We start from the raw sequence: 27,253 nt of genomic DNA, 5'->3' as shown, positions 1-27,253 counted from the left end.
AATAACAAAATTAAGTATTTAGGGAGAAACCTTTTTGAGTCATGACCAATTAATAATAAGCAAATGTCCATTACATGTTGGGACAGAATGAAGGTATCCAACAGGCATTGGACAGGTGTATTTTGACAAGGGATTACCTGTTGAACATGTGTACATGTATTTATTTGGGTTTCTTGAAGGGATAAAACTACCCAACAGGTAACAAACTCCTCTTGGAACATGTCACCTAATAGTAATGGACATTGTCCAATTCTATTTGGGTTTCTTGAATTGTTTCTTCAAAATGCAATCCAACAGGTAATGGACACCTGTCCAACTCCTCTTGGATATCTACATCCCACCCAACAGGTAATGGACACTTGTCCAATTCTTGGGTTTCTTAAATTGCATCATCAAAATACAACCCAACAGGTAATGGAACCTGTCCAACTCCTCTTGGATATCTACATCCCACCCAACAGGTAATGGACACTTGTCCAATTCTTCTTGGGTTTCTTGAATTGTTTCATCAGAATACCACCCAACAGGTAATGGACATCCGTCCAACTCCTCTTGGATATCTACATCCCACCCAACAGGCAATGGACACTTGTCTAATTCTTGGGTTTTTTGAATTTCCTCATAAAATACAACCCAACAGGTCATGGACACCTGTCCAACTCCTCTTGGATATCTACATCCCACCCAACAGGTAATGGACACTTGTCCAATTCTTCTTGGGTTTCTTGAATTGTTTCATCAGAATACCACCCAACAGGTAATGGACATCTGTCCAACTCCTCTTGGATATCTATATCTCACCCAACAGGTAATGGACACTTGTCTAATTTTGGGGTTTCTTGAATTGCATCATCAAAATACAACCCAACAGGTAATTGACACCTGTCCAACTCCTCTTGGATATCTACATCCCACCCAACAGGTAATGGACACTTGTCCAATTCTTCTTGGGTTTCTTGAATTGTTTCATCAGAATACCACCCAACAGGTAATGGACATCTGTCCAACTCCTCTTGGATATCTACATCCCACCCAACAGGTAATGGACACTTGTCCAATTCTTCTTGGGTTTCTTGAATTGTTTCATCAGAATACCACCCAACAGGTAATGGACACCTTTTCAACTCCTCTTGGATATCTACATCCCACCCAACAGGTAATGGACACTTGTCTAATTTTGGGGTTTCTTGAATTGCATCATCAAAATACAACCCTACAGGTAATGGACATCCTGTCCAACTCCTCTTGGATATCTACATCTCACCCAACAGGTAATTGACACTTGTCCAATTCTTCTTGGGTTTCTTGAATTGTCTCATCAGAATACCATCCAACAGGTAATGGACATCCGTCCAACTCCTCTTGGATATCTACATCCCACCCAACAGGCAATGGACACATGTCTGATTCTTGGGTTTCTTGAGAATCCCCTCATCAGAATACTACCCAATATGTTATGGACACCTGTCCAATTCCTCTTGGATATCTTCATCCCTTCAATAGTATATAAACTAAAAGGTATTGGACATTCTTCTTGGGTTACTCAAATTTTTTTTTTCATAAGAAAGAAAACCCAATAGGTATTGGACACTGGTTCAACTCTTCTTGGATATTACATTCCAACATTAGAAAAAAACCCAACAGGTGATGTTTACCTGTCCAATTCTTCTTGGGTTACTTATACCCTTCATTAAAATTGTCAAATTTGTCTTGGATATTTATATTCTTGCATTAGATTGCAAACCCAATAAGTATGACATTTACCTTCCCTAGTTGAATTCAAATTTATCTGCATAAGCATACATAAATCCAAAACATATTTAATACTTTAATTCTAACATTCCACATCTCATTCAGTGTACACTTTAAAATGATAGGAAATATATAAGCATTTTGTGCCTAAACTATTTGGCTTTTAAAAAAATTTATAACCATGTTTGGAAAATTTAAATTCAAATATTGGAACTTGGAGCAAGTCATTACAGGTAGAGCAAGATGCTGAAAACCATATTGATAAATAGATAAAACCCTTGATAAAATATTTGCCTTCATTTGCTAAGATTGTGTTGTATTATATGGAAAATTTCTATAATCCTGTTTATTACAGATACATGCACAATGCATATTTTCCCTGTAAATAATAAAAATACTTCTGAGATGTAAAAGAATGGATTAAATAGTCACCGATGTTAAAAGATATTACATGATCTCATTAATCTGGTTTGGAAATCACAAACTTAATTTTGAAACCGATAAAACAGTGTCGCACCAGAAAACTCAGTTACAAGTACAATGAATGAATTTGTTGTATCAAAACTTTAAAATAATTGATGCACTATGTCCAAATCTTTTCGACAAATCGGGATAAAGATATTAAATCAAATCATCACTGTTATAAGTCTTAGAGCTAGAGAAAAGTCATTATATGCCCAAATTTTACATGCAAGACTTTGATCCTACATTTCAATAAATGTCAAAATGGTTTTATTTTTGTTTCTGTTCAATACTTTCTTCTTCAGGGTCTCTCATGGCCTATACTGTATGATACCTCCATTGACCCTGCTCTTTTATATTGCCATATGTTTATCCAGTAGCAGTGGTTATGTTCAGGCAGTCTTTGAAATATTCCTCATTTCATGCATCTCCTTCAGTTCTGCCTCTGTACATTTTATTCATTCTGCAATTAGATAAAGGCATTTCTTTGTCGTATAAAACATGTTTTTCTTGACTTCAGTAAGATCACCCTTTATGTTGATCAAACCCAACCAAGAAGTAGAAGTATATTTCTTATTCAGAAATATGTATTGATAAATAAAATGGAAGAAAAACTAAATTCTATCAACTCTTTTTTGTTTCTTCTATGTCTAACTGCATCTTCATCCTACCCCCCATCTGCCATAATTTTATCAAAATGGAATCATCATTCAACACACAAAACTATGTTGCATATTAATTAGACAGTATGTTAGTTTCTGATTGTTAAGAAGGAGATTTTAAAAAGATTTTACACCTATTCCTTGCAAATTTTAGACTTCTAATGTAACACTATCAGTACATTAGGGGTACATAATCTTCAAAAACATCTCTATACTTATTACTTAATGATAAAGCTTTCACATTAGAATTGTTTTTAGCCCAATGGCTCTTCTAAAGAGGATTTAAAATTGACCCAAACCTTACTAACTGCTTTGAAATTATATTGACAGGGACAGAGACACACTTGACATTCCATCCCCCCTTCCTGGGGTATGCTTTGCACAAAATTTAAGTAAAATTGACTAAGCTGGATAGAAGTCGAAAATATGAAAAATTACAGTCAAACAGATTATGAATAACTTTCAGCACATCAGACATGAAGTAGTGATCCTTAAATAAAATACACCTACAAGATGAAGCTGTTTTATTCCTTTGAAGTGATATCTAGTATTGTTTCTTTTCCTGTATGCCACCTCTATTAGAACAAAATGTTATACATGTATTAAGATAACCTATGACCGTATAGTACCCCAGTATTTACTTTACAATTAATTAAGTTCTGGAACCAACCCTCAGATGCCCTTAAAACAAATGATTCTAAACTGGCAAAGGTAAAGGGCATCTGAAGAATTTAAAATAAAATGATAGTACAAACAAGCAAACAGTGTGCTTGAAAATGATGGCAAACACTAGAAAAAATACTAAGGTACTTTCTCAAACTTAACATGAATACTAAAGAGGTTTTATGTAGCTCTACTGCACATACCAAAAGCTTTCCTGCAGTTAAAGGTTGGTTGCCTAGTAGTTATGTAGTATGTACATGTACAAGTTTTTCCCTCTATCTCTTCTAATTTAAGAAGCGAAAATGTCTCTAAAAATCTTATGGTAGGCATGAAGTATTCCTGGCCCCAAAACCATAAACTGAGAACAGACTTACGTAAATATTTCAAATTGATATAACTTTGGAAATAATTTCGATAACAAAATAAAACTTTCAACATATGTTTGAATTGGAAGTATTTTACACAGTTGCAAATTTATAAGCTAATACATCCAATGGAACTGAAGATTAAAAATTAAAATTTTGACTTAAGTCTATTCTCTGTTTATGGTTTGGGGCCTGTTCATTTTACTGATTACGTACAATTGTCCTATTTCTGAGGGTCATCTTCTGATGAGTGTGTTCTCTGCAATGTTCACAATTTAAGTTACTGTTTGACCTGTTACATATTAAAAATCCTCAATGAACATGATTATGGTTTTAATGTCCATTGTAATTATTGATTACTTTTATAAAAAAAAAATCTAAACCAATTTATTGTAACATAATACTTAGGAAAATATTTATGTAATATCAATGGAAAAAAGGAATCATTATCTCCAGTTATCCTAAAATCACAAGTAAGCATTAATCATATAAATTCACATACGTAAACCCATTAGCTTTTTGTGCTGTTAAATCATAGTCATCGCTGTGCAATAAAGGAAATCAAGTACTAATCCACAGCTTGGTGGCAATAAAGTTACTATCCCCGAGTAAAAAGTGACAAGCCAAAATATAGAGGCAAAAATTAAAAAGTAACATTGAAAAAAAGTTCATCGTGAAAAAAGTCAGGGTATTAACTACAGATGATTCTTTTTCAAATTAAAGTTTAATTTAATTTTCGCTAGTAAAATTTAATCATATATAAATTAATGATTTAAAAAAATGAAAAAAAGATTTTAAATATTCCTTTTCTGGTCATTCACTAGTTCGTCTAATTAAAACGAAGCAAAAATCATTTTGTTTTCATCTTGAATCATTTAAAGCCATACATGGCGTATGTACAATGAAAATTATTAGACTAAAATTATGACAACTTATTATTTGTATCATTACTTTATATAAACATGATAAAGATAGAAATTTTCCGTTAATTACAAAATCTAAGTCAATTGCGTTATAAAGATATCAAAATTTAATTTGGATTCTCGGAATTTTCTCCGACTTGGAAGAAAATACAAAAGATTTAAATAACACATTACAGAGAAGATAAAATCGTATTATTAGATAAAACGAGGTGTTCTCCGTGCTCCGAATTGTATGAAAAGCTTTAATTTAAATGTATTAACTATATTTCTTTACTTAATTTTGTATTTTTCAAAAATATATTTTTTGATCAGTTACGCCATACCCATGGCTTTAAAAAAAACGCTACATAATTGCATGACACTTATCATTGAGCTGATTGAGTGAATGTATATAATTTAATAATGAGATATCTGTGAGGCATATATGTACAAGCAAATATTGCTATAATAAACAAAGGAAAAGGGGAATTCAAATTAGGAAATAAAAGATCGTTTTTAAGTAAATCAGTCTTGTAGTACTGCAAAATGGATGCAGTTATGGAGATTTATGGATTATATGAGTATGCTGTCTGGAATATTTCCATATTAGGGAATTTAATAGCAAAAAAGAGTGAAAATACCAGTGTTGCTTTTCATGTATTACATGTGTATTTTAAAATTCCTAATAGCCCAAGGGGATTCCTCAGTGCAGAAAACCACTAGCCCCATCCTCAAAAATGGAAGCCCCAGGTGTAGCGCGATGCTAATTACACACCCATCATGTGAAATAGTTATAGTAGCCCTATATCAATTTCAGTATTGTTTTAAATTAATTAAAACAAATGACAAAAACAATAATTAAAGAAAAATCAAAATAAGGCAAACACTCATTCAAAATCAAAGACAGAAAGAAGCAGTTTTGACTGAAAGTTTTTCAGTAATACAATGGATCTCTTAAGTTACATATCAGATGAGATAAACTTACATACAATTATTTAGTTGTTGTCAATTATCCCATTTACGAGGGTTGATCCATAAGTAATGTCACAACTTTGATAAAATTGCTAAAAGTCGACGTAAAAAAACAAAATTACACATGATGAAAGCTTTATTTATTTCAAATTAAACCTGAAAAATTCAAAAGAATATGACGTATAAATATCGGATTTTAAACAATGTGCACTTATGGTAGTCGCAGCACCTAAATTTAACGTCATTTGACGGATACACGCCCTCATATTAGTAAGCGTGTCCCCTTTGTTTCATTAAAACATTTGTGATTCGCAAACACTTTCACCAATATCACTTTCTTTATGAATTCGTGGTACTATATACACTCACTCTTTTTATAATTTAGCCCTCCTTTAAACATTTTTGAACAGTAGCATAAGACAAACTTGAAAATTCACGTCACTCTATCCGTCTGTCTTTTTTGACAACGTCAGACACCATTGAATGTTTCCGGCTGATCTCGTAATTTTCGGTCTTCTTGTCCTCTGATGATCATTCAATGACCCAATACCCGCCCAAAATTTCTGAAACTATCTATAAAGAAATCTCTTATTTGCATTCTTTATTCTGTGAGTCTGATTAATAAATGTAACTGTCGCGTGTGATGATTCCTATATTTTGAAGCAAAAATGAGTAGTCGAGCTGTTTTTTTCTCATTTCGACAATCCCTTTGTTCAATTCAACAGAGTAAAACAACAATGTTTATGATCAAAAATACTAATACCGAAATTTAATTTCAATTAAAGACTAGAAAATGACGTGTCTTTTAAAAAATTGGGAAATCAGGTGCTTTTTTCGAATTTTTTAATGTGTTTGTCTTTTTCATTTTAAGAAAAAATACACTTTAAAACGTGACGTTCAGTTGTGAGGCGGCAACACCCCCTATGCTCTATGTTTCAAACATCTATAAAACAAATTCAAATAGACATCATTCAATGAAAATTTTAATGTTAATTAAATTTGTATTTGTGCATCTTTTGGTATGTTGTATTTGATAATATGACGCCAAATATGAAAGATATGGACACTGTGACATTATTTTTGGATCAACCCTCGTATCATCATCTCAGCTCACTTTGCGATTGTAATACTGTCTATAAATGAACCGATAATTTACAGCTGATTTATGAACGCACGATTGTTAAAATTTTCATTTCCCTTTCCAATATACATTGTCAGAACATACTTAGTTGGTTATGATATAAAATTAAATAATAAACACTTTCGATTTATTAAAGATTATCTAACAATATACGATCAATTACTAAATACTTCTCCCCCTCAAGAGAGTTAAAAAGACAGAGAAAATTCAAAATACAAACAAGTGCAACCTAGGATTAATTGTTCCGATATATCTATTTTAATTTTGTGCACAATTGTTTTCAAAATTACATTAAAATCTATTTTCCTTAAACAAGAACCCAGCAATGGATAAATATTAATCGAATAAACTTACCTTTTCTCTTGTCAATCAGAAAATCTTGTTGACATTAAGTGTTTCTTAGTAGCCATATTTTTTTCCATGAAAACAAACGTTGTTATGATCAGAATCAACGGAAGTTGATTTTCGGAACTCTCGAGAATTTACAGTTCCGAATGTAAAACTGAAACAACAAAACACGGTGTGTCCGTGAAAGCAACTTTTTTGGACACTTTTTTGGACAAATCGTCGTGTCCAAGTTTTGTTGGGTACTAACCTGCAAATACCCAATTAGGGTGTTTTAAACATATTCAGCGACACTTCTTATTGGGTATACCCAATAAGCAAAAAGTACCCAATAAGTACAATCTTGGTGTGAAAAATACCCAATAAATGCACTCTCGTAAACACGGACTGACAGACAGACGGACGCCGGACAAAATGTGATCAGAAAAGCTCACTTGAGCCTTTGGCTTAAGTGATTTAATAATAGTCAAGCAACTTACTTTCTAAAATACCTCCTGGAAGATTTACTCTGCAAATGAAATAAAGTCTGTATGATATATACTAAACTCAAAACTTAAAACATAGTAAATACTATTATAAATATACATTTATTAGCAAAGATGTTTAAACAGTGACCTACTTTTGTATTGTCGTTGTCTCCATCGCTGTGGAAGGTGTTGCAGTATGTGCTGTTGAACTTTGTGATCTGGTTGTTGTCTGCGATTCGATACTCTTTGTTGTTGCTGATGATGCTACAGTTGTTATCAGGGATGATGAAATTGTGGTCGATGATTTTGAAGATGTTTGTACTGTAGTTATCGTTTCTTTTGTTGTTGTTAATGGTGCTTGTGTTGTTTTGGATGATACCGAGGTTGTTTGTTCAGTAGTTGTAAGCTTTACTGTTGTTCTACACGGGTTTTGGTACCTTTGTGTTGTTGGTTCCTCTGATGGCGTCGTTATTGCTGGTCCATTGTAACATGTTCCACAGCAGACATCGGGGTTGTTTGGACAGTGTATTGATAAGCAGCCAGAAGTTCTGTCTCCATACTCACATCCTTAAAGCAACATTTAAAAGCAATTGATTACTTGGTCACAACTATGACGAATATTGCTTACAAAGATGACAGAAGAAGTGTTCAAGGAATGATCAATTCTGAATACAAGACAATTTTTATGACAAACTTCCTTCCAGAACAAATCTCAGATGCATACGTAAGTATATCATTTATTGTCTTATTTAAAACCATAACCTTTAGCTTCAAATCAATTTGAATGCGGCTACTAATTAAATGGACAACATATTTCACATGTGATTAAAATAGTTCTCTTTCATAATCATTTATAAGTTGTATCACGTCTTTAAGTACCTCTTGCATAAAAATATGAACCATTTCCAAACCTGTTATTCCGGTATAGAAGTTTTGACACTGTCGGCAACATTGCGTGTTTATGTCGTAGCAAAGGAAAGGGTATTTCTTTATGTCTTCAAAGGAACAGGTTACATTATTTCCATTGAACTCGATGACTTTGCCTTCTCTATCTCCATACAAACACGATTCTGAAAGGGGAAAAAGACACAGGGTTATTGGAATAATGGCGTTTTGTTATTTTGCTTAACCAACCTCTTAGACAGCAGTCAGCAGTTTAGGGCATTTTGTATATGTTTTTGAATCTTATGATGCTTATAAGGGGGTCAACTTCAAATACATACCTTGTGAAAGATCACAGTGTTTGAATTCCTTAATCTAGTCTGGTTGACCCCTTTTTTCCTATGTACATCATGTTACATTGTCATAGATCATTATATGCTGTTTGGGGTCAGATTGTGCAATACCTTAAGATGTGTAATATTTGAGTCCCCTTTTCTGACCTCCATTTTGTTAACTGTGTTTTACTTCTTTCGTCATTTAGTTTAATAAATGACATTTTCACTTCTACATGATATTATTTTGTTTCTGTCGGTTTTTGCCAAAAACAAGCTCAGTTTGGCAGGAGAACTCAGGAACATATAGTTCAATAATTGGCAATACACATGTATACTACTGTATCTTTCTTGCCAGATCCGTTCAGGAGAATGTTTTAATAACTCTCCCCCTACAGTATATTTTAAATAAAAGGTTTTTGCTACCCTTAAACTACATCAAAACAACATTGCATGGATTTTTGTCGTTAGCTGAACCCCATACAGCGAGAATCAACCATTCTCTGATCGAAATGCAAGTTAACTTATGAAGAATTTCATTGAATTCGCAAAAAATCTATGTTCTATCAAATCATTAATCTAAAATTATATAGAAATATAAATTGTTAACATTGCAACTGTGTCTAAATCCCCTCACCATAACCATTGAAAGGTTGGTGCCATGGCTGTCAATTTCACTTATGAATCCCTTGTGATAACACCTTTCCCAAAGTACTTTCATTCTCCCAATAGAGGTTCATCTCGGAGATTGCCCTACTTTTGAAAAAAAATAATCTTTCCAAAAATTCCTGTCATATTTTACAAGCGAATTTCTTGTGACAAGACCTTTCTTTGGGTACCAACAATTTCATTCCTTGATCTTGGTTGGGGTTTAACTTGCATTTATAAAATTTTAATCTAACCTTCGCCATGATCTATAATTGGGGGCGTCAGTTTTTCACAAAATTATCTTGTCAGCAAATACAGTTTATCATTGAGTCAAATGCTGACTGACGTTTTTCATACTAATTGTTAGTCCATTATTTATACACTGAACTGACGACGGATTTTTTCGTTATTTTCCGATCATGACAAGGAGCACACGGCGGTTGTGACCGGTCAGCAGGGGATGCTTACTCCTCCATGGCACCTAGCTGATCCCACCTCCGATGTTTTGGAGGTCCGTGTTTGCTCTGCTCCTATTTTGTATTGTTTTACGGAGTTTGATGTTGCATACTGTTCGTTATCTCCATATCCTTCTTCTTGCTTTATTTTATGTCGGCTAACTATTGAATGTCTTTCGCTTTGTCCTTCCAGCTTCAATGACACCCCCTTTTCAAAATAGATGATTCATGTTATTGCCAGGCATTAATTTTTTCTAAAACAAACAGAAAATAAATGTCTAATTTTAACATCAAGCTTTGTATTTTTAAACCATGCATGTCACATTGCATTTGGCTAGGATTTCAGAAATGTAAGCAAGAAAAATAACGTGATTTTCTTAACGAGTTTACGTCATTTACTCATTGCATCATACAAAAAACAATTTATATTTTATTAATTGTAGAAATACCTTACCAAGTTGACTAAGCTTGATTTTTTAACGAGAAAGGCAAAAACCAGTGACACATTGTTGAATTGAAAAAAAATGTCATTTCATCATAAAATGACGAATATAAAACTTGTACATACAAATAATGGGGGGCAGAAAAGACTAAAAACGTTGACAAACAAATTTAAGAGTATCTTCACTAAATATTATGCAATCTCCCCCCCCCCCCCCCAAAAAAAAAAGAAAACATAACATAAAATTACATGAGAATCCACTTCTCAACTATAACATTCAAAATACGATCCACCTGTCCACAAAAACGATGGGTTATGTTTTGTCAATACGGCGACTTAGCCAATCTCGTTGTACAAGTACAATATCTACGGTATTATATTCATATATATTCACATTATTCTCCTCTTTGGAGCTAAATTGTCGTACGATCCCAGAAATAGCATAAATTATATTGTATATGTATGAAATAATGTTCCTACGGGCTTCTGTAAAAAAAAAGCCATAATGTATTTAAGTGCAGTTTCATTATTGTAATCAGAAACTTTCTCACCCTGTTTATCGTAACCTTATAATGTCTGGCTATTGTAGGGTAAAGCAAACCCTTAGCTACATGAACCTGGAAGGTTATATTCCTGATTTTCACTCTATACCTTTCTACCGTCGAAAGGATATAATTTCAGGGAAATTATTTAAATAATAAAATACTGTCTTTGGTTGTTAGTACCAGAATTAATGCCACAGATGTCGCTTAAGCGGGTTTGTATTTTTTCTGCAATAGCTGCGACGTTAATTCCCGTACTAACAAACAAAGCCATTTTATTGTTTTATATTGTATACGTATTGTTATATTATGTTGTATGAAACAACAAAGTAAAATTAAATATTGTATTATAGATGAATATGTCATTGTTTGCATAACTGATGGAATAGCCATTATTCAAGATATCTACTTGTTTTCACGTGGTTTGCTTAGTGTCAATGACAATGTTCTTCATTAGAAATAAAGGAAAAAATAATCAGTGGATGTAAATATATAGCAACAGTCAGACTGAGTCTATGATAGAATTCGTCTTACCGTCCCCAGGAGGTGCACATTCATCGCTTTTACACACACCAGCGATACACCACTGAAATAAAAGATTTGTCAATTTACAGGATTCATTTGATATCTAGAAGAAACGGTAAGCGATGTCAATTTCAGTTTTATATGAAGTACATGAAAATTAAGTATTTTATTGCATTGACGGTGTGAATACAGCAGATACTTGGTGTACTTATGTACTTTTTTATTTCCACATTGAAGTCCGTCTCCACCCACGGTTGAGACACACAAACCACTCCCATCAGTCTTTCTACACCATAATTTCGTACAGATGGATGTGAAGTTTTGGTTGTAAAGTCCCTAGACAAAGATTCCAAAAACACAGGCCAACTGAAACTCTTATTCTCGTATTATAGAGTCGTGCATTTTCTGTTATCGATCGATTTATTAGAAATTTTATTCATTTTAAGATGTTATAAAATCAAGTTTTACCTTACAAAATGAAGATACTGAGCCGACAATATGTCGACAATGTGCGTCAGCATCGAATATCTCTCCAGGGAGCGCTGTGTACTGTTTTAGTGCGTCAGGATTGTACTCTGGACTTAAGACCGTCATACAGTTGTTGTTTTCCCTGTTATATTGATTTGATTAGGTAAGATACATTAATTTTGTTGAGTGGTAAATGAATTACAAATAAACATTGCATATTAAACAACCATGCAGAAAATACATTCAAACTAACTTATATTTTAAGGTTGAAACTTGTTCAACAATTTTAAATTTATCAGCGTATTGTATTTTGATTTCGGATAAGCTTGGTTGATCCACATAACTTTTTTTTTTATATTCTGCTTTGATAATTCGTTTATATTTTCTTTTTTCGAGTGTTACTGAATTTAAAGCATTCCCGTCATATATATATCGTTTATTTTCATACCAAAATGTTGATTAATATATTTTTTTTAAAGTTCGGATCATTATTATGTTTTTCATCTTTAAATTAAAAGTGCTTTTTGTGACGAATAAAATTTACGCTACCAGCCATTGGTCTAGGATTTTTTAGGTTCACATTGACTTGGTGATTAGATGCAATCAAATTTTTAATATTTTACAACAAGATCTTATTCAATTCTTTCTTGTGCTTTCTTTTCAGATATTTTAATGAACACGATGAAAGCTATTTTGATCATGATTTAACGTCTAGTTGTTTGCTACTTTTGGACGGTGGGCTGTGAGTGACCTACAAAAGAAAATCTACCTGTTCAATTTGTCGATGAAGGACGTGAAATAATTGGTGGAACATATGGAAAATTTCCAGGGATTTTGATTATCCACCGGAACAGAGGTTGCGGCCATTATATAGGCATCGTTACCACTGCAAGCATTGTTACTTCCGTCATGCTCAGCACTCAATCTGAAAATTAAGAAAAAAAACGCTTTTCTTTTAATTAGCAGTTCATGATAGTATCATTTGTTCACGTTTCTTATCAAATGGAATTTAAGTATAAAAAGTCGTTGTTAAATTCTTTTATCAAAATAGACTATAAATAGACATTAGAGACATTACACCCTTCATTATTTAAGAATGAAAAGCATTTAATTACGTATCAATTTTTTTTTTTTAAATTGATGGCGTATCTTATTTGTTATTTTCAAAGGTGACCCCTTAAAAATCTATTATATCACAATGAAAAATATTAGATTGAATACCCATGTCCTAATTCATGAGCTGCAGTCGTGATAACGTTAAAATCAAAGTGGTCCTCCGCTACGGATACAGACTTGGTCGTGCATACAGCTCCAAGCCAGGCTAACCCTGCCACGTCTGGAGAACCATCCTTAGTAAAGTCGTATCTATCAACAAATAACAGGTAGCCGTTATTAAAGAAACCCTCAATTTTATTACACTCTACTTGTAAATAAAATTAAAAAGCTGCTTTGAAACTGGAGGACAATTATTGAATGTTTTTGCTATTGTACATCTTTAAACTTAATTTGAAGAATGAACGTATGTGTATCTCTCGCCGATTCTAAAGCAGTAATATATTCAATAAAGGTACTTTAGTTATATTTTAAAGGAATTATAAACTCCAATCATACCTTGTAAACATCATTGCGTGATCATTTTGAGGTAACCCGGAAGTTTCCTGTAACCATGACGTCACGGCTGTGAGTGCTACATTAGAGTCAACTTGTGTACCAGACACTGATGAAATTTTGTTATTTTCTGTGAAGGTGGATTTTGAGGCATTCTGTAATAATATGGTACTGTTTATTAGATGAAAATTTTTCAAATCAAAAAGATACATTTTTAGCACAATAAAACAAAAATCTTTCTACCTTTATATGTGTTTCACTGTCATTTTTGTTTATTCCATGTACAGAACAATTTGTCTGATCTGCCATTGGTTCCAAAGAAATTGGTCAGATAAGACAATATTTTAGATCAGAATTTTTTTAAAATTATTATTTTTTTAAAATGGACTTACAGTTTATATAGTCTTAGACAGTATTTCGGAAGCATAACAGTTGGATTAGACAACTTGAAGTTTCACTGTACATTTAAATGGCATATTCAAAACAAAAGTCACTCGACATCTTTATTATTTACCCAAAATTCATATCATAATCCATTTTAAATTTATCTACTGATTAAAAAGTTTATTTTTAAATTCTATCTTGTAAAAAAATTTCTCTTAATATTAAATCAATCAACAGAGAATTTAAAATGAATTATACAAAAATCTATAATTATTTCCTAGAATGACTTACCAATATGCAAAGAGGGATAACTTTCTAGTGGTTATTTTAAGCACATTAATCAAGCAACAATTAAATTAGCAAGACGTCTTCTTTCCGATTTGTACTCACGTCAGCAATGTATATTCCAGAAAACAGAATTGATATTGTATAGGAAGAGGTTTGGATATTTTTGTAACGAACGTCCATCTGGAAAATATTATGTCTTGTTCATTCATGAATACATTGGAAGACTGATTACAAATGAGAAAAGGTTATTTTTTTCGGTATTTTATTATGTCCAAAATTTTTAATTTGATTTGAATATTTTCAACGAAGTTGTAAAATTTCCATTTACCCCATTGATAACAAAAGAGTAGAACTGTCGGATACTTTCTTTCGCCTCTTCATCTTTGGAAGTTACATTTGAGGCTTTGCTTTGTGCATACCAACTATATAATAGAAAAGAAAAATGTCATTTGAATTCTTGTTCTTTGTTCCAGAGGTGAACAGTTGTTATAGAGTGGAATCTTAAAATTTCAAATTAAACACTTTTCATAGGTCAAGGTCTCTTTATATCACGACAATGACAAAAATTAAATAATCAAGAAAAGAAGTAGGTTTAATATAATTTGAAATTAAATTTGATGAAATAAAGTTGGTTACAGTGAAGCCATGAGGATCTTACTACGAATAGATGGAGTAATCGATGATAAAGAACAACTCTATTTTGTAGTGATTTATTTGTCTTCTTCTCCTGTTTATTCTGCTCTTTATACCATGGATACGTCCACCTTGGTCCAACCCTGCTTTTAAAAGTATTCACGTTATTAAATTTTATTTACGGAGATTCTGTTAAAGGAATAGCTTCAATAGCATAAATGAATCTTATTTTTCAAAATTTGGCATTTTAATGAACATTGTATATTTTCATTCATTGCAGGATGTTAGTGACCATGAATCTTAGAAGCAAAGTGTGAATGAAAAATGATATTGTCTCGTACTTAGGGAAGATTTTACTCAAAGCTGCTTGATATTCACATGACAAATGAATGTAGGCAAATCAGAATATCACATCAAAATGATTTTGAACAACCATACCTATAATGGATTCCAAAACTTCATCAAAATCATTACAAACAAAGATACATAGCAGGTTCCAGTGAATGCTCAACCAAGCCTCTACCTCAATTCAACAGTGAGGTATTAACAGTAGTGAAGGAGAAAGTTCAAAAGTACTGTGCAACAATATATTCAAGAAGTGGTGTAATTCAGATGTGGATGCTTAAAAACTCCAAGGAACAATTTAGACAATTTGAAATCACATGGTTTTACCAAAATCAACAACTTTAAAACTTACGACAGCAATATACCCTTCATCACCTGCATACGGAGTTCATATTTCTTAGTTGATTTGATACGCAAGAGTATGCTCTACATATGGAAAATTGTTAAAACGAGGTTCAATATTGACAAAAAAAATGATGAAACAAGAATATCAGAAGTCTTGTTTAAAGTAATCATTTCGTAAGTTCTATGGTCGATACAATGACCTTGTCAGCAAATACAACTTATGATTGAGTCAAATGTAGACTGACGTTTTTCATACTAATTATCAGTCCATTATTTATACACTGAGTTGACGAAGGATTTTTCCATTATTTTCTGATCAGAATAAGGAGCTCACAGGGTTATGACCGGTCAGCAGGGGATGCTCACTCCATGGCACCTGATCCCACCTCTGATGTTTTGGAGGTCCCTGTTTGCTCTACTCCTATTTTTTATTGTTTTATGGACTTTTGATCTTGAAAACAATTCGTTATCTCCATATGTTTTATGCATAATCAAATATGTTTGTAGTAAGACCTTCTCACAAGTGACTGAATACTGTTCCTTTTTCCATATGTTTCATATCAAAAATAAAGTTTACGTTAATATATGATTCAGAAACAAATTAGTCTACAAAACTTAACCAACACGTTTGTTTTTACTCACTTGGTTTCAAAGCATCAGCAAACGATGCATGTGACCTCTCCACTTCTGTGATCTTGTACTTTTTGTCTCTATCGTTGACCTGGAGGCAATCTTCTAATTCAGGTTCCAGTATAAACTCACTTTTTCTGTATAGAAATATCCCTGTCTAAATAACGGACGAAACATTGATAAACTAAATATAGGTCAAATCATAGAAATGTACTAATCTATCATTTACATTGACTCAATTCGCATATTTGAAGTTGATTAGTTATTATTCTATGTTTATATTTTGTTGGTTTTTCATGTTCGTACTTTTAATTACAAGATACATGCAATACCCTGTTTTTAATATTCAACATACCATGCATGAGTAGGAATTATTGGACATAATCATAAAGGATGCTCCATTTCTCACGTCCTGATAGAATCTGACCTCCTATTCAATGGATAAAACCAGTCTTTAAAAGATACCCTTCTAATTTAAAGAGAAATGAGATGTGGTATGACACGCTAGAGAAATGGTTAGTTATTCGATTACAGATTAGCATCAAGTTATCATTAATTTTCATAATGGTGTAATATAATGTAAAAAAAAAATCTCAGTGTCTGTTAAATTCCAGTCATTCTGAATTTAAAATGTCAAGTTTATAATGACAAGAGAAAATATTTCCACAATATTTAGAAAAGAAACACCATCAGTTAGAAAGTACAGGTATTATTTTGATTCTGTATTTACTATATTGGTTGTATGAATTCAAAGTATGAATTCAACGTAAGCAATACTTCATAGTAATGAGTTATGACAAGAAATAGAGGAACAGACGATAACCCAAAAATAATAGCAAATTGCTTTGTCTGTTTGTTTTTTTCAAACTCTCCTCGAGAAAATTTTGGACTCCTATTGTGAATTCACTTGCCAACGTTTGCTGCAAATTTAAAGATGTACTTGGCATTTGTGGCGTTTGAGCATTGAGGTTTCATTTTCGTGCAAGCATCTTCTGTACCATGAAATCTCGCTATATATGGTCTCATTCGAAGGTCCAGTCCCCGCGTTACATCGTGGATTCAAATACTAGTAGCGAAGTTAGGATCAACTCATTATTTTGCGACATACACTGTAAGAGCGGATATTTTAACCACTGCGCCAAAAGGATTGTATCTCGTACATTAGTCTATTACAAATACATATTTGAATTTTGGCATCTATAATAATTTTAAAAGACCTGAGGACCTATATCGTTAATGATAATTAATGCAAACCTTGTTTAGTCTCTTATACCTTTGATTGTTGAATACGTTGAATCTTTACAATTCCTTTTGAATTAGTTGTGTATATAGGTGTATTTGTTTGTAGTTTTTGATTCCAGGTCAGATCAAAGTCTATAAAATCATTACTGATGTTGACGGACAGCGATAAATGCTTGGAACCATTTGTTAATTTTATACCATCATCACTAAGTCCTCTAATCTTCACTATGACATCGTCTAGAAAGAATGAATAAAAGTAATTCTTATGATGAATGATATCATTTTTCTAGATAGAGGGAAGACTTCGTGTTAGTTTGTCTGTTTAAAGTCTTTCGAGAAGTTAGATGCCTTCACTTACTCCATGACACTAGAGCAAACATGAACATATGTGCGAAGCATATGAATTGATGAACTTATCAAATGAATATCAACTTAACTATATTCAAAGTTTTAAAAAAAACCAATTAATTACATACCGACTTTGTTGTTTCCCCTATTTCTAGAATGCGGAAATATTCCAATGGTAAAATCAATTCCTAACATCAAAATCAATACTCGAAGCATTTTACTTTCACTTTGTTGCTTTAGTCTCAGAAAAAAATGAAAAACGTATTTCGTATTTGATCAAATCCTTCCGTCTACAACATATAATTATTGAGTATTTCAGACATTCAGGTTACACAGACCCATTCATAAATTTTGCACAATCATATCATCTGACGATTGGTCGAATTGCAAACAAGTTTGTAATTCAATCTGTTTGAATTATCTTTCATTTTAAAAAAAGTAAAATCCAATTACACGTTCCTGTAGTGTGTGCTTTATATAGAAGAATTGTTATGAGGCATTGTTAATGTTCACTCTTTGTGTCGTTTGAAAAAAAAAAAATCTGCAATGAACAATTTTTAAGGAAACAATCATTTTACTAATAAAAGACAAGATATATTATTTATGAATAATTTTTAATTAAGTTATTTTTATATCTTTAATGTAAATTATAAAAACACAGATTCAGCTAAAACACAATTAATGATCTTAATGAACGTGTTTCTGGTGACAATAGAAAAATATTTAAGTATTTTCCTGATATCATGCACATCTTGGAGAAATTCGTATCAGCCAACCATATGCTGTTTTAATATGTGGCAATAAGCTTTCCATCCTTATTAGGTCTCTGTTGTTTCACAAGAAGATCCTTTGATGAAGATGGAAAAGCGATATTGATGTTTAGCAATTATAGAGGATATGTTGCCATCGTGCACCCGGATTTTCAAAATTAACGACAATGCATAATATGCAAGCTCGCCAAGGGTAGGAATTTCGGACATGTATCATTAATAAAATTTAAAGACTTTTTAATCATATTATTTGAACTCAGACTTTTGTTTAAAGGTATTGCACAAAATTTGTGCACAGTTTTAGATCCTTCATTTCATCTGTAAAAAGGGAGTAACTTTTCAAATTAGTGGCTCAGAGAGGCCAAATTCTTTTAACTATATCTCTTAACCGATTTTACAAACACATAAAAACATTTTTTTCCAAAAAAGCTACTTTATTGTCTAAGTTTAATGAACGTGTTTCTGGTGACAATAGAAAAATATTAAAGTATTTTCCTGATTAGATATCATGCACATATTGGAGAAATTCGTATCAGCCAACCATATGCTGTTTTAGTATGTGGCAATAAGCTTTCCATCCTTATTAGGTCTCTGTTGTTTCACAAGAAGATCCTTTAATGAAGATGGAAAAGCAATATTGATGTTTAACAATTATAGAGGATATGTTGCCATTGTGCACCTGGATTTTCAAAATTAACGACAATGCATAATATGCAAGCTCGCCAAGGGTGGAATTTCGGACATGTATCATTAAAAAAATTTAAATACTTTTTAATAATATTATTTGAACTCAGACTTTTGTTTAAAGGTATTGCACAAAATTTGTGCACAGTTTTAGATCCTTCATTTCATCTGTAAAAAGGGAGTAACTTTTCAAATTAGTGGCTCAGAGAGACCAAATTCTTTTAACTATATCTCTTAACCGATTTTACAAACACATAAAAACATTTTTTTCCAAAAAAGCTACTTTATTGTCTAAGTTTGCTGAACATCGATTTATTGCATGTCTGATTTTAATTTGTTTATTTGACGTTAATTGAATTTGTTTCACTCATACAGAGACGCCATTAATGCCATTGGAGGATTTCACATTTAAACCTATACTCGGCACTTTCGGTCTTTGTGCATTGAGGGACTTATATATGCACCTGCACCTACCTCGATATGAGACCTCGATTTATACGGTTTCACTCGAAGGACCAGTCTCCACGTCCCACAGTTGGATTCACATCCTCTAGAGCAAACACTCTCATCACTTCGCCACTCAGACGACTCTTTCTTTGCAATTAATGTGGACGTTGTTGGTATGTAGTGTTTGATTTTTTAAGATGTATTGTTTTAAGTTTCATGCAATACATTCTGTTGATATTTAATTTACACGTTTTGAACATTAAAAAATACAGCTTTAGATTATCTGAACTGTATTTGTACCCTTTTCTGATATCACACCCAATAAAACAAACACATTAATATAACATTGTTTTATGTATTTATTTACAAATAATTTAAGAAATAAACAATAATGTTGAAAATTTCTCTGGAAAGAAAACTTGGTTGATCAAATCCTGTGAATGTCAAAGGGCTTCACAGAAGATTTGATCACGCACCAACCAAGTTCACTCCAAAGTGAACTTTTTATAATGGTTGAATATTATACCTATATTTCATTTGGGACGAATATTTTACACGAAGGGTTCGCCGTTTCACGTTGCTATGTTGTGACGCCCAATGACCTAGAAGTAAGTTGTTTTGTATTGAAACTTTGTCTCGCTCCAAAATTTCAATATTTATATAGCTGCCAAAACCAGGAAATCTCTTGTTTATTATGAAAGAGCAATAATCGTTAATTCAAAAGTGGTATTATTGTCTGTATCAGTTAACATACCTTCCAAGGTATTTCTGGTAAAAAAAAAAAAAAGGTAAGCACGATTTTAGGCTAATCATATTATTCAAAACATTTTTCACATCGAAGGAAGATCAAATAAATATTTGTTGAATGAAAAACATATATTTCAATTCTTTTATCCTTTTCATCATAATCAATTTAGAAGTTCAGAAAGCAGTTTTACTGTGACAGAAATATGTAGGCAAGATATCATCTCGCCGTGATATTCGATGTTGTTATGACCTCTGATCCCCTAATAAGTTCTTCAATGGGTTCATCTAAGAAAATTATTTGCAAATGTAAATATTTATCTATAACAGATGACTCTGGATTTGTTATACAAAAAGAAATGTTTTGTGTTTTGTACGTGAATCATAACATTACGATATAATATCGGAGGTCTTTTGAAATATATTCCATATTTAAAATGATTTTTAATGCCTTGAAATCAAAAACTGAGGTATACATATCTTGCATTTCGTACTGATCCCTAATATTACAGTCTTCATATATATCCTATAGCAGGATTTGAAAAACCATGGAGTTTGGACTTCGGAACCTTTCTAGGTTCCTGCTTTCGTTTATGATAAATACTGCAGATGCAGATAACAATTAGTAGACTCAGACTGACAGCAGCTGCACCACCGTAGATAAAGTAGGTATGGATCCCTAAAATAAATAAAGATAATAATTATTGGTACGTACGAAAATAGAAAAAAATTAAAAAAAAATAAATAAATAACTTTGTCTCATCCTATTTATACCTCCTTCTCAAGACATTTAGCTTTGCAAGACATTGTATATTTTACCCACAATATAAGGCAAAGGAGAGTATGATTCATTCTCCATGATACGAGTACTAATTCGAGATCAATGCAAAACTGTTCAGCAATAATACATGTAACCCCTGACATAGAACAAATAAGTGATCATATGCATTTTTGATATTTTATGTAAAACAGAAGTTAAAAAAGTCCAAACCATTGTCTTTCCTTCAGTGTTTTAAAACAGTGATTTGAGTGATTACATTAATAAAGTGTTGAAGAAGAATTTATTTAGACGTATTTACTGATTGTTAGTATTGCATAAAACAAGTATTCAATGTACAGCACAGTACACTTACTGTGCATAATTTTTAGAATTAAGGATATATTATTTTATTACATTTGTTCAAGTCATTGGGCTTTTGACCCTAAAAACCTTTTTACTTAATTTAATATTTTGAGTTTGATATTTTGTCAAAATGATCTTGCAATCTGACGTTTGCCAAAATTGTAAATCTAAATTTACTGTCTTTACTACTTTATTCAACAAAAATTGCAGTGGAGTCTTCCAACGTATTCTCTTTCCACAAGATTTTTCTGAGTATGTCCAATTTCAAAGTGAGACATGTAATTCACAAATAAGTTGATGTCACTGGGATCTCAACGATCTAGTTTAGTGTCCGGATTTCGAAAATTCCAAGGTCGTTATAATGACCTTCCATTGGGTCAAAACTACCACAATACTAAACTCTCTGTAAAGAATAACACACTATATAACACATTGAATGCAGCATCCTACCTTCTGTATTGCTTGGAGAAGAAGGTGTTGTGACTCTCATCTTACAAACATTAAGGATCTTTTGTGTTGTTGATGGCTCATAGGACGGTGTACTCAATGTTCCATTGAAACATGTTCCACAACAACGACTAGGGTTCCATGGACAAATGGACTTACTACAGCCTTTTGCTCTGTCTCCATATTCACAGCCTTTTATCAAGCAATAAATCAGTATAGTTAGTATAAATATATACATGGTTTTAAAACTAACTGTCCAATAAGTTGATTTGGATGTTACGTTTCGAGTTTTTATAAATGTAACTTTGTACATACAAAATATTCACAAATCCAAAGATACAACTTATACGAGTAAATTATCGTACGTTTTATTGTGAACAGCACAAAGGGTCACTTTCAAGGTTAAAATCGTCAGCATTTTAATGCCATCATATTTAGGAATATACTCTTCTCACATTCCTTTTTTTTTCTTTAAGAACAACTTCATTGAATTACCTATTATTCCAGTATAGAAATTTCTGCACTGTCGACAACAAGTGTCTTTTACTGAGTAGCAAACGCTTGGATTTCTCTTTATATCTTCAAAGGAACACGTGGTCTCCACTCCATTAAACGTGATTGCAACACCCTCTCTATCTCCATACAAACAAGATTCTGTAAGATTAATTAATTGTATATTGTTCAACGTCCCATTCGAGAATTTTTCACTCATGAACAGACGCACACATTTTGAAGTCAGTATTTTTTCTATAATATTACGACTTATATATTTTAATAGCATTTCACACAAAAATTAATTAAAAATCTTATTTCATTTAAAAGTTATTAAAATTTCAAATTTTTGGCGGGTTTGATTGACACATCCTTGCACTTTCACAAATTTTAACCTTTTTTCTTAATCCTTAGGAAAAGTGGCAATCTTGTTGTGTATTAATGAGAAATATCAAAACTTTTCATGCGCGGATCCAGAGGGGGGGTCGGGGGGGTCAGGAATTTACCAGGTTAAAAATGCATAATTATACTAAAACAAGGAAAAAGTTACCATGGACCCCCCTTGGAAAACGCAGACCCCCCTGGGAAACACGAATATGTGTAAAATGTGTATGAAAAGTTAAAGATTTGAGGCAATAGAAGTCACCACTACCCCCCCCCCCCCCCCCCCCACGAAATAGGGTTTTGACGTTTGGGCGAGTTTTACTTTAAGTTTTTTTTTTTTTGCGTACAGAGTTTAGCAAATCGAGCACACTCGTGTTATGTACACAGTTTTTGTAAACAGGACACGAGTTCTGTTTTTGTTGATGTTTACAATTCACCGGGTGCGTTCAATCGTCACAGTCTGCTTACCACAACTGCACGGACTGACAATATACTGTGTGTTTGTTTTCATTTCGAACATGTTCTACTCTGAATTTTCTGGATCATAGTATTAATGTTTTTCATTTATACACAACGAGATTGCCACTTTTCCTAAGGATTAAGAATAAAATTAATTTGAAAGTGCATGATGTGTCAATCAAACCCGCCAAAAAATTTGAAATTTTAATATCTTTTATATGAAATAAGATTTTTAATTAATTTTTGTGTGAAATGCTATTAAAATATATAAGTCGTAATATTATAGAGAAAATAATAACTTCATATCTGTGTCCAAGTACCTTTAAATTCATCCATTCAAACAATTATTATAAAAGAAAGTATACAGTGTATAATTGAACGTCAAAAAAGGATACACCATCAATCATGATTATGAAATATACGTAGAGTGTTTGACCGTTTTTCCCACAAATAAGATTTTATAATGAAACAAACATGATTTTACCGTCACCTGGGGGCGCACATTCATCAAATTTACAGACACCAGAAATACACCACTGAAATTTAAATAAAAAAACCTACCTGTTAATAAAGTTGAAGATTTTAGTTAATACTTTATCAATGAAGGTCTAAGAAGAGTGTGGTTTAGAAGATACCTTTTTGTTCCCACATTGAATACCATCTCCCCCTACTGCCGAGACGCAACCATTACTTCCATCACCCCTCGTGCACCATAATTTTGTGCACAAAGACGCAAAGTTTTGCCTGTATATACTCTATCATAAGATATGGAACACAATTAAATAAGGAAATCTACTATTACCATTTTATATTTTAATGTATCTCCTTCACATTCAGATACTGCATTTGATATAATCACATAAATTTTCTGAAAGAATAAAAATAATGATGTCAAAAAATGAATAGACAAGATACATACCTTACATAATCCAGAGTTTGGACCCACAATACGTCTGCACTGTTCATCTGCATCATATATCTCACCAGGGAGCGCTGTATATTGCTTTAATGCGTCAGGATTGAAGTTTGGACTTAAGACACTCATACAGTTATTATTGTTCCTGTCAAGTATTAAAGTACTTAAATATTTCTGCACGTAAGGACATGTAATCAATAAAAAGTGTAGTCAATGAAAGGAAGTTACAGTAAGATTTAATATCTATTGTCAGAATACAAACAATATACATTTATTGACATTGCAATTTCAATAAATTAAAACTAAATTCTTAAAAATAACAATAAAATAAATTAACTGGTATGGTTGCATAGCTATAGAGTGGCATACCGGTTAAGCTTATTGATGAAGTTGATGAAATAATTTGTGGAACACGTGGAAAATTTCCATGGATTTTGGTTATCCACAGGAGTGGTACTGGGGGCCATGACGTAAGCATCAGCACCATTGCAGGTGTTTCCATCTCCGTCGTGCTTTGCACTTAATCTGTTATTTTATCAACAAATATTTTAACTTATTTTCTCTTCTTTAATTTACCTTTCCAAAACCAAACAGTCGGGTCATGAAAGGGTTATAATTAAGTATTTAATTTATCGTTAAAACTAACAGGATATAACAATTATGGTTCCAAAATTTCAGGTTTATAAAGGTGAACATTCGTTGAATGTTTTATAGTTTATTCGAGGCTTTATTAAAGTGAATAGATGTATGATATCGATATACAAATTACATTTATCTATACCCTATAAAGATTTAAAGTACCCGTGTCCTAGCTCGTGTGCTGCCACTGTGATGGCGTTGAAATTAAAGTGGTCCTCTACCACTGAGACAGCTTGATCTGTACATAGAGTTCCTAGCCAGGCAAGTCCTGTAGTATCCGCAGATCCACTACTGGTAAAATCGTATCTATAGATACACAACTAAATACCTTAGTCAGAGGTATTGGATTCAAATGACATTTTAACAACTTTAATGTTATCTAATATTTGATAACAGATATACTTTTTTTTCAAATGAATGTTTTAAATGTTATACCGTGTAAACATCATAGCATGGTCGTATTTTGGCAGACCGGGGGTTACTTTAACCCATGACGTCACAGCGTTGAGAACGTTATTGGAGTCTACTTGGTACCCGGAAGTTGTAGAAACTTTAAACTTTTCTGTAAACTCTGATTTAGAAGGTGCCTGTAGATGAGGTAAAAAAGTTTTATACAGACCTATTGCAAGACAAAATGCAAGATTTTGAAGAGAATATCGCACATAAAATAAGAAAACGCTTAATAAAACAATGAAACAAGAAAACAAAAGTGTTTTGAACATTTTTACAAGAAATACTATAATTTTGTGGTGGCATAGAGAAAGAATCAATTAAATTTCACATCTCCAAAAATTAAAGATATGTGTCAAATCATTAAATTAATGATTAAAGATTAATAAAACAATTAAACAAACAAAAAAAAAAAAAAAAAAAAGTTTTGAACATTTTCAAGAAATATTACAATTTTGTGGTGGCAAAGAGAAAGAATCAATTCAATTTTTCATCTCTAAAAAATTGAAGATATATGTCAAAATCTTTTTTATCATCAGGAATTATATGTCCCTGTTAAATTACTTCAAATATTACCATTCATTCTTATGAAAAACATACTTACGTCAGCGATATAAATACCAGAAAATACAATAGAAATTTTGAACGCAGAAGTTTGGATGTTTTTAAAACGAACGTCCATCTAATAAAAGAAAAAAAGATGAATAATATAAAAAACTAGATGCTGTCATGAGACAGTAATACCCGCACTAAGGTGTCTGCCTCTAAATACACAATCCTACGGGCGGCTTACCAAGGAAAAAGTCAAAATAATTCTATATAATTCAGGCACGTAGCATCGTTTTTGAAAGTGGGGGGGGGGGGGGCCAACCTGAGAAAAATTTTTTTACCAACCTAAAAAAATTAACATGGAAAAAAAAATGAAATGGGGGGGGGGGGGGGGGGGGGTGGCCACTTTTTTTTCAAGGCAAAATTAATTTCACTTCCAATTTTTTCCCATATTTCCTTGCAATGTATATACTGTGATAAAAAGTGGGGGGGGGGGGGGGGGGGGGGGGGGAGGGGCAACCATCTTTTCAATGGACATTTTCTTATAGTACAGGTAATGTTGGGAAAAAAAGGGGGCAGCCCCCCCAGCCCCCCCCCGGTTGCTACGTGCCTGTAATTTACATGTATTCATCAAATTGGGTATGAAATTATCCCTGTGACCTATAACTCAGAACCTCTTATATTCATTTTACATGCTTAATTCATTATATACCAGTTTGAATTCTATTAATAATGTAAATTAGATTTTGATAAATGTTTTGCTCATAATAGGACCTTTTTAAATTTACTAATCCCCCCCCCCCCCTCTCGACACCACAATCACACAGTGCATACTTTTGGGAATAGGCTAGATGGAACAGTTTTGTTAAAACATTGTTTGTTATGAATTAATTTAAAATTTGTTCTTGACATGTAAATTCTACATCACATCACGTTGCGTCACCCATTATCATATTTTTAGATTAAACTCCATTCGGTACACCTCGGCCGATTCCCACTTCATCTGATAAGGTGACGGAATCGACGGCACGAAGGTTTTCCGAATGGAATATCATTATAACATGCTGCAGAATGGTGTGCTTTGGATTAATTCATTTTGTGTTATAATTGGATTTATATTTCATGAAGTTTACAAGACCTATGGAGGTCGGTAAGTACAAGTTTAAGTATAGTGGGGGGTAAAATAAACCCAAACGATTAGGTTAAAGTTCAAAAAGGGTCAAAGATCATCGCATGCCACACTAGACGAATTTCATATTGTGAAGTTATCTCCCCTTGTCGATGTGACATTCAGTTACTGC

The 27,253-nt window shown here is 32.6% G+C and overlaps 1 protein-coding gene across 1 annotated transcript in view; it reads right to left on the bottom strand.

The window, feature by feature from the left end:
- Window positions 1-7,720: 7,720 nt before the first annotated feature.
- Window positions 7,721-27,253, bottom strand: part of LOC134238669 (uncharacterized) — a 26,786-nt gene continuing 7,253 nt past the window's right edge. Inside the window, exons 7-32 of the mRNA XM_062720787.1 lie at window positions 26,008-26,085; window positions 25,389-25,540; window positions 25,116-25,259; window positions 24,684-24,839; window positions 24,318-24,459; window positions 24,034-24,153; window positions 23,883-23,934; window positions 22,559-22,717; window positions 22,067-22,255; window positions 21,013-21,172; window positions 17,977-18,089; window positions 17,532-17,737; window positions 16,614-16,688; window positions 16,271-16,415; window positions 14,964-15,084; window positions 14,634-14,727; window positions 14,408-14,485; window positions 13,637-13,788; window positions 13,247-13,390; window positions 12,795-12,950; window positions 12,026-12,167; window positions 11,774-11,893; window positions 11,567-11,618; window positions 8,643-8,801; window positions 7,884-8,298; window positions 7,721-7,772 (exon numbers count right to left, since the gene is read on the bottom strand). Of these exons, the coding sequence (XP_062576771.1) occupies window positions 7,721-7,772; window positions 7,884-8,298; window positions 8,643-8,801; window positions 11,567-11,618; window positions 11,774-11,893; window positions 12,026-12,167; window positions 12,795-12,950; window positions 13,247-13,390; window positions 13,637-13,788; window positions 14,408-14,485; window positions 14,634-14,727; window positions 14,964-15,084; window positions 16,271-16,415; window positions 16,614-16,688; window positions 17,532-17,737; window positions 17,977-18,089; window positions 21,013-21,172; window positions 22,067-22,255; window positions 22,559-22,717; window positions 23,883-23,934; window positions 24,034-24,153; window positions 24,318-24,459; window positions 24,684-24,839; window positions 25,116-25,259; window positions 25,389-25,540; window positions 26,008-26,085 (3,576 nt within the window). The remainder of the gene's footprint in view (window positions 7,773-7,883; window positions 8,299-8,642; window positions 8,802-11,566; window positions 11,619-11,773; window positions 11,894-12,025; window positions 12,168-12,794; window positions 12,951-13,246; window positions 13,391-13,636; window positions 13,789-14,407; window positions 14,486-14,633; window positions 14,728-14,963; window positions 15,085-16,270; window positions 16,416-16,613; window positions 16,689-17,531; window positions 17,738-17,976; window positions 18,090-21,012; window positions 21,173-22,066; window positions 22,256-22,558; window positions 22,718-23,882; window positions 23,935-24,033; window positions 24,154-24,317; window positions 24,460-24,683; window positions 24,840-25,115; window positions 25,260-25,388; window positions 25,541-26,007; window positions 26,086-27,253) is intronic.

The sequence above is a fragment of the Saccostrea cucullata genome, unplaced genomic scaffold, assembly GCF_032062105.1.
Source record: "Saccostrea cucullata isolate Sc308-1 unplaced genomic scaffold, CSIRO_AGI_Scuc_v1 ctg3055, whole genome shotgun sequence".
NCBI lineage: Eukaryota > Metazoa > Mollusca > Bivalvia > Ostreida > Ostreidae > Saccostrea > Saccostrea cuccullata.
Note: the sequence above shows the minus strand (reverse complement) of the source record. Positions and strands in the feature narration are given on the sequence as shown.